Genomic DNA, 8,881 nt, shown 5'->3' with positions numbered 1-8,881 from the left:
ATATAAAATGACTTTATATATATAATACACGAAAGTAAAGTGCAACTCACAGTGACCGCAATCCAATCACAAATATGGTCGATGAAATGATATGCCCTCGCTATCCCACGTCTACTGACCTCTCTGCTCGCTGACACGTCTGATAAATAATTAACATTTAATGATTAGACGTGAATCTCGTATTCCTATACGTATAATACTTTTAAGTTTTAGGGTTTAGTTTCATTTCGATGAAGTTTTAAGGAGTTTTCAAGACAATGTGCAGGTGCTGCCTGCACACTGACACTGTTTACTAAAATGACAATCTCTCCCAATTGAACCGTTGGATCGACATGAAATTTGACAGACGCGTTCCTAAGAGGCAAATCTATAAACTGACCGTTGGGATTTTGAATCTGCCAAGTTTAGGGTAGTGTGCGAACGCACACAGTGAGTGTGCGAACGCACACCCTAAAATTCAAGGAGTGTGCGAACGCACACTCAATGTGTGCGAACGCACACCCTTGACAGCCCCCCGGAAAGTCGTTTTCCGGGGCTTTTCAGCCATCTCGACGTGCTATACATTCAACTATACAAAACCCGCATCTCGATTTTCATTAAAACGCTATAATAACTTCAAAAACGTCGAATTCAATCCTAAAACTCAATTCCATCAAAACAGCCAATATATTCGAATTTATCACCAATTTTCGAAGTATTTACCTTAATTTGATGCTCGGGATTGATAGAGGATTCAATTCTGAAGAAATCGCCGCGAAAATCGCTCGAATCGGACGTCGAACGGCGAAACGGCGGCGAAACGACGGTATCGCTCGTTAACTCTCAAAATCTCTCGATCCTTCTCTGATTCATATATTCTTCTTCTTATAATTTGGCTAAAATTCCACTTTGATCCTTGTTCTTTTTGTTTATTACAATTTATCTTTAAACTTTTCTTTCGTACGATTTAGTCCATAGCTAAATCGATAAATCCTTTTATTATAACTTATACGTATTATTTATATCCAATAAATAATACGAAACTCGATATTAATATTTTCCTGTCAAATCCTGCAAATTTCCATTTTCGACACAAAGTGGCTAAATTACCACTTTGGTCCATGTACTTTATTTTGAGCTTTTCTCGACACTTTTCCTTTTAATTCCAATTCTAACTTTTGAATTGAAATATATTATTAAATTCCTCGCATATAATCATTTCCAAAACCGACCTACTAAAACTTATTTATCGGAAAACTTTCCGATTTTGCCACTCTGGCAAATCCAAACTGGACACGTGGTCCAATTAGATAATTAAACATTTTGGGGTATTACAGGCTTAAGTCGCAAAAAAGTGAAACGTTAGTATTTGTTTCGCCAATACCCTAAATTTAATTAGGAATAAGTTAATGACACAAAAAAATCTCGACCTTTTATCTTCTTTTAAATTTCATCGCGGCAACGGTAATACAAATAATACCCAAGCCACCTTTCTCTTTTGAAAAACCTCTGAAATCCAAATAAATATTCTTTTTCGTATTCATTCGACCATTCTTAGCCAAAAATCACCACCCAATCTCTCAAATTTAATTTTTTTTTCCAGTTTGTTTTTATAGTTTTTGTCTTTAATTTTGAATAAAATTTATCTCTTGGTCAATTTTAGTTTACATTTACAAATTATTTTCTACCCTAAAATTTCAATTGGATTAGATCTGATATAATCAAACTTAAGAATAGTTTAATTTCTATCTTTGTAGATGAAATTGTTTTTTACGGTGCAAGCGATCTGGATCTCTGAAACAATTAGAGCCACCATCTCTAATGTTTAAGAGAAAAGATATATCACAAAAAGATGTGATCATGAACTTCAACGATGAAATTATAGCTGTTAGCTGTAATAGTCGTGCGATTAAAGTTAGTATTATCATGACAATTAATGCTAATCTAATTCTATTTGTTTCAAATGTTGTAATAAATGTCTTCGATTACAACTTTGTACTTTATAATATTATCAAGGCTTAATTCCTTAAAAAAATCCCACCTTGCATTTTTTTTTCGTTTATACCATGACCTTGTAAAAACACCATTTGTACCTAATTTTGAGTTTTTATGTTTCATCTCTACCCAAAAGCATTAAATTGTACTCTTTTCATTTGAAAAAGAGTTTAAAACAATCCTTCATTTTTAACTTATATACTAATTAGATATTAAAGTTATTAATAGTACAAAAATAACATCTTCTTCAAAAAATTAAAAATAATAATATTTTTTTAAAAAATAATTCCGAATTTTTTGTTTATTTTTTTAATTTGTTTTAATTTTTTTAAAAAATATTTCTAACAAAAAAATTAAAAATAATAATAATTTTTTTTATTTTTTTTTATTTTATATAATTAAAAAAATTAATTAATTATTTGGATAGATTTGATCATTTTTTAAGTTTAAGGATTTATTTGTATTTTTAAAAATAGAAAAAAGTATGTTTTAACTCTTTTCTAAATGAAAAGAGTACAATTTAATGCTTTTGGGTAGAGATGAAACATAAAAACTCAAAATTGGGTACAAATGGTGTTTTTACAAGGTCAGGGTATAAACGAAAAAAAAGTACAAGGTGGGTTTTTTTTAAGAAATTAAGCCTATTATCAATTTGATAGTACATGACTATTATAGTTTAATAGAGATGCATAAATATTATTTTAATTATCATAAAAAATCTCATATGCTGACATATAACTATTTTAGTTTATTTAATTGGATGAGTATGCTCCTTCAAGTATCAAATTCTATATGCTGACTGATCAATCAGCTTTTAATTAATATAATTTAGGTCTAATTATTTAAAAACCACTCATCTTGTAACTTTTTTTCATTTATACCACAACCTAGGAAAATTTTCAATTGTACCCTATTTTCGATTTTTATGTTTTGTTTGTACCCCAAGAGTAAATTTTTTGATTATTTAATTAATTTAAAGATGAAAATATTAAAAACAAGATACATAAATAATTAACATTAACGTTTTATTAGAATATAGGTTAAAAACGAAGGATTAATTTAAACTCTTTTTTAAAAGAAAATAGGTCAATTCAACTCATTAGGGTAGAGATGAAACATAAAAATCAAATATAGGGTACAATTGAAAATTTTCCTAGGTCATGGTATAAATGAAAAAAAGTTACAAGGTGGGTGGTTTTTAAGTAATTAAGCCTATAATTTTTTATCTAAGAAAAATATATATTTTTTTAAAAATCTATCTCTTGAAAAATTGTAAACTTATCTAACTAAATTTTATGAATTCTTTGTTTCAAATTAATTTATAATTCCATCTCTATAAGTTTTTAGATTTTTCCCTTTTCATTTTTTTTAAATTTGATTATTTCTGTCTATAAAATTTTTATTTTCTATTTTTTTTTATTTTCTAAAGTGATAATGAGACAAATCTAAATTGTACTTCAATATAATATCTTTAAATTTTATAGTTTTTTAATTTTTTTTAATTTTTTTAATATTTAATCTTATAATAAAAAAAATATTTCACTCCATAAAATTCATTCGTAATTTTTAATAATTTTACTGAAATCTAAAATAAGGATAACAAAATCTAAAAAATTATCATAAAATTGAATTTTACGTATTTTGATTTTTTTTTAACAATTGCATTTTGTAATAAATTCAGAGAAATTGAAAAATTAAACTCGATGATCTGACATAGAAGAGACAACATGTTGTGTGATTCGCGGATCTACTTATAAAAATAAAAATTAAATTATTAATTATTTCATTTAATGAAGTGCATTCTTCGAGCAAACTCTTCCACCCCCTGTAAACTGATTTCTACTATTAGAAACTACAACCATAAAATCCGGTTCAACACCACATGACCAACCTTTTATTAAAAAGGGAGAACAAACTGTTTATTGAAAAGGACAACAAACCTTTCACAAAAAGATGACAAATATAAACTTTCAAAAGAAGGACAAACAAAAAAATATAATGTATTGAAAATAAATAAAACTATTATAGCTATAAAGCATTCTATCTTGAAAAACCTTCAATCTATTTTCGATTCTTGATTTGATTTAAATATATGTTTCGTCGGCAAATTTTAATTCATAAAGAAAAAAAATTGACTACTTATTATTTTTATCAAATTAAAATAATATAAAAAAAACTGGCCACCACCAATGAAAAAACTATACCATTAACGGCAGTCCAAAAAAAATATAAAAAATGCTATTAACGGCTAGGATTTTTTTTTAGTGACATCACTTTTAATTATTATTTTAACAGATTGTTGATTTTAAATGTGTTGCATCATTTATATATGCTCTCTCGTCTTAGTGTATTTGATGCACATTTGTGTTTTTTTATTTGATAATTTTTATCTATATAATAATTTTATTTTTATTTTTGTTGTCCTCTACCTTTGATGTTTTTATATAATTAACAAAATCCAGAGATATGATGTTTTTAATATAATATAAAATTATAAAATTATTTTTTCTTAAAAAATAATATTTAAAAATTAACTATTAATTTTTAATATACAAAGAGACAATTTTTAATTAAAATGAGACAAAGGGAATATATAATAACCTACAAAGATCTAAATTCAATAAATTAAAATCTATAACTTCTAAAAAAATCTTAAATATCAAAAGTATATTTGCTTCCATTTTAAGCAATAATTCAAAATTGAGGTCACACACGGATATAGAAAATCCTTTCAACTTAACTATTTTTAATTATATCAGATAGATTATGTAAGTTTTATTTTTATTAGTTTAATTCTACAATTTTTTTACTAAATATTGGATATAATTTATAAACTCACATAATTTTTTTTTTTTTTTTGATAATTTGGGGAGGGAGAGCGCTTATGGGAGGAATCGAACCCACGACCTAATAGTTTTTCTGCTCAGCGTTTACACCATTTGAGTTAAAGCTCATTGGTCACATAATTTGTTATTCAGGACAAATTTATCAATTTCGTCTACATTATATTGTTTTCCCAAAAAAAAAAAATGATTTACAAATGCAAATAACATTTTATTCAACAAAATGTAAAAAAAGTAATACATGCAATAATCAAAATGAACGCACTAAAACAGCGCGTAAGATAGCAAATTTACAAATAGAATTTTATAACACATTAAATCAAAGACAATCGCAATCAAAGTCATAGTCTACAAAGTCCATAAATATTATATTAATTGTGATTCATACATTATAAAATAATAATAATACTTAAATAAATCATAGAGATGAAGAAATAAAAAAACAAGGCAAAAGAGAAAAAAAAGAGCATAAAATCTAAGTATATATTTGTAATAAATCTGCACAAAATCTGATCCAGCGATGCAATAATTAGTAAGAGAGCTTAAAAATGGTTGATGAAGATCTCTGATTTCTCACAAATTTGCCGTTTCTTGCCATCTTTTTGTTAAAGAAAAAGTGGGTTGGGATTTGCAAAGCTATTAAAAAGCTGTTCATCATATCCTATAAATATTTTTCTCTTTCTCTCTGAATTTTCAGTTCATATTCAACAAATTTTACACAGAAAAAAAAATGAGTAGCAGTTATTATGGAGAAGCAAATGATCAAAGGGGAGGTTCATCATCAACTGCATCAAGAAAAGGGAAGAAAAATAGTTCAGAAAATAAGCCAAAACAGCCTCAAAGAGGACTTGGTGTTGCTCAATTGGAGAAAATCAGATTACATGGACAAATTGGTCCTTCAATTCATGCTCCTAATTATCCATCTAATTTCAATCAGGTCCCTCTTGTTATATTATAATGTTTCTGTTAACTTATATATATATATATGTAGGGTTTAAAGATTTATTATGGCTTAATATGTTGGAAATTTTAACATGCAGGAGGATTTGAGAACACAGACAGCTTATTCATCAGTACCATCTTCAGTTTCTTATGGTTTTCATCCTAATATTATGGTGAGTTGACTCTATATGCAATTATTTCAAAACTTTTGATCTAAAATTGCAAATAAGCAAACTAGATTGTACAGTTTGGTTAATATGCAATAGTTTTTTTTCTTTTTTTTTTCTTTTAAAATGAATTTCTAGTATATCTATATATAGAAAAGATCTGGAATAAGGATTTTTTTGTTAAATTTATATGGAAACATTAATCTCTGATATATTTTTTTCCCAGTTAGTCACTAACCCTAGAATGAGACTATAAAACATAAATCTTTTTGGGCCCTCAAAAAATTGACTCAAACCATTAGCTAGGTTCAATGTTGGTGGTTAGCCAACAATTTTACTCGCTTCTCTAGTATGAAAGAAACATCATAATTATCATTGATTTTATTGTCTCCAAATTACTTCCTAAATTATGTTAAGCTAATTTATTTCATACGCCTCGTCATTTTACAACACATCTGTCCCGTTTTATACATGCGTTGATTGTATAAATTTGTCAACACAAGATTAATGTGTTGTAAAATGATGTGGCACGTCTGTTGCATGAAATAGTTACTCGTATGTTAAACCGTTAACTTTAATACCTTGGTAAAATATATTGCAGATGGGGATAGGTCACGATTTTGAAAGAACAAACATAAGATACGGAGATTCTCATTCTCATTCACAACCTTCGAGTACTGCAGCAAGGTGTACATATATACACACATACATTCGAATTATTCTTTAATTCTATGAAGCAGTACTATTATGTTTGCTATTATTTGATTCTTGATCATAAGTAAGGTTTTAATTTCTCTTTTGATAATGTCTCTAGATTGTTATGTTAGGCGTAAAATTAACGATCAAAATGCTCAATTTTTGTTTCAAACAGCTGGAACATTCATGGGAATAGCTTCTTGCAACCTCAACATTTTGGACAGCCTTCAGTCGCAAGACCTCTTCTACATGTTGAGGTATATCTCTTAGATTTCATAGATTAATTTTTTACAATGAGAATCTGTGGGGTTAAAACCACTAGTTTGGTCCATCATTTTTAAAATCTTACCAAATATATCTTTACGTAGTTTATGGCTGACGGGTACAATATTGTATATGGCAAGTATGATAAGCTTCATACACGTCGACGTATGATATTAGTTCTAATCGAGTTATCGATTTATACAATAAAGATTGAAAAATGATGGATCAAACTGACATTTTTAAAATCATAATATATATTTGGCGAACTAGCTATAGCTGTGGATAAATAAATCCATTTTATCATTTTATTCTGATGATAATATTTTTGATTGATTTCAATTTAATTAGTACTAAAAATTAAATCGTCCTGCAACGAGAAGATTTTGTATGACTTCAAATTGAGTATTACCCACGTGGCAATCAATGTTGAAACATGTAATATGAAAATTCATTGATTGTCACATATGCCACAGCCTAAAATCAGAAACAATCTTCTCGTTAAAATTAGAAAATTTAGATTTCATCACTAAATTAAAACAAATCAAAATATTATGAGCAACACAAAATAACATAAGGATTTCACTAATTCCCAAAATTAATTCTCCGAAAATCTGTATTTTGAATTGGCAAAATGCATTTATCTACCCACAATTTTAATTATTTTATCAAATATATCATACTTTAAAATTTGTGCCATACAATACCATTAACTTTTTGACATTCATCAAATATACCCAGAATCGATTGGGAGCTGACGCAGCACGATATTATATACGTCATGTAAGATTAATTTTATACATATAGACGGATAACATCGTGCCGCATCAGATTCAAAGTGAATGTGGTTTACTTGACAAAGGTCGAAAGGATGGTATATATATACATTTTGCCTTTCGAATTTTAAATGTGATATAACTTGATATTGATGGTAATCGCAGGACACATTGCCTAAGATGAATAAAAAACATAGGAGCAACTCGATGGGTTCGAGCAGTCAAAACTCGGAATCAAGCGACTCTCAAGAATTAGATTTGGAGCTCAGATTGTCCATTTAAGCACTCGATCGCTTACATCAAATGCAGATTTTTTTGCTTAGTTATTACATGATACAATGTGGGAAATTTGCAAAACTGCATACTTACTGGTTAAGAAAGGTGACGGTGATGATTATGAACTAGTGTTAAAGTTTGTGTAATGAAAAAAAAAAATATAGCAAGGTTGACTTTCTGCATAAAACATTAAAATTTTCTTGTTATTCAGGAAACTATGAAAGAAATGAGAAAGTCGTAGATCTCACAAATTCTATCTTTTTTGTTCATTTAGGTCCACAGATACTTAATTGACACCATCTATAACTCTCGATTCCAGTAAATTTGATATTGGGGAATGTTTTTATTACTCCTATTCCGTAGTTAGTGGGTGTTTAAATTGATCTTGGGTCGAATAATACATAATTCTAACCAATTTTGTAAACATTTTCCGTTCGTTGAATATAAAAATCGGATTAGCTAGCGAGTGGAAACCGATATAGATTTAATTTTAAAAATTAGGGTTACGTATAAGATATCATTTGTCATGAAATTAATGGAATAAGCCAATGTATAAGCTAGTGGTATACGAAATTACTTTTGAATTGTTTTGTGCTAAAATTATTAACTTCTGTGTAGAGTCCGTTCACTACATCGTCTGCGGACATAATCAATTATAATATAACATATTATTAAAATTTATTTGATTTCTAATTGTATATATCGCTTGATTTCTCGTAATTATTCAATACGGTCTCTAAGTGCAATTAAGCTTCAGCTGCCTTTATTCTATATGATCCAAAATTATTAACGGAATCTAACTAGTTTAATTTTTCCGCTAGTCTACCTTCTGTTTGCTAGATAAGTAGCGACATTGTCCGTTGTTGAGACAACTAAGGTGAGCCGAGTTACAAGGTTAAGCAAAAATAATGTTCGAACGAACAGTTATAGCGTTAGTCTACTAGTA

At 28.0% G+C, this 8,881-nt stretch overlaps 1 protein-coding gene across 1 annotated transcript; it reads left to right on the top strand.

The window, feature by feature from the left end:
• Positions 1 to 5,260: 5,260 nt before the first annotated feature.
• Positions 5,261 to 8,186, top strand: LOC126667311 (protein SPEAR3). The gene is made up of 5 exons (XM_050360279.2): positions 5,261 to 5,754; positions 5,858 to 5,932; positions 6,528 to 6,613; positions 6,798 to 6,879; positions 7,825 to 8,186. Exons 1-5 carry the CDS (start codon positions 5,548 to 5,550, stop codon positions 7,939 to 7,941), a joined length of 567 nt encoding a protein of 188 aa, XP_050216236.1. The 5' UTR covers positions 5,261 to 5,547; the 3' UTR covers positions 7,942 to 8,186.
• Positions 8,187 to 8,881: the final 695 nt, after the last annotated feature.

This window comes from Mercurialis annua, linkage group LG2 (assembly GCF_937616625.2).
Source record: "Mercurialis annua linkage group LG2, ddMerAnnu1.2, whole genome shotgun sequence".
Classification (NCBI taxonomy): domain Eukaryota; kingdom Viridiplantae; phylum Streptophyta; class Magnoliopsida; order Malpighiales; family Euphorbiaceae; genus Mercurialis; species Mercurialis annua.
This window is presented reverse-complemented; position numbering and strand designations above follow the sequence as displayed.

What these genes read in the sequence shown, in the direction of transcription:
- LOC126667311 (XM_050360279.2), top strand. Translation starts at nt 5,548, where the DNA reads ATGAGTAGCAGTTATTATGGAGAAGCAAATGATCAAAGGGGAGGTTCA. An exon ending in ATCCATCTAATTTCAATCAG is followed by an intron (nt 5,755 to 5,857) that starts GTCCCTCTTGTT and finishes TTTAACATGCAG; the next exon opens with GAGGATTTGAGAACACAGAC. An exon ending in CCTTCGAGTACTGCAGCAAG is followed by an intron (nt 6,614 to 6,797) that starts GTGTACATATAT and finishes TGTTTCAAACAG; the next exon opens with CTGGAACATTCATGGGAATA.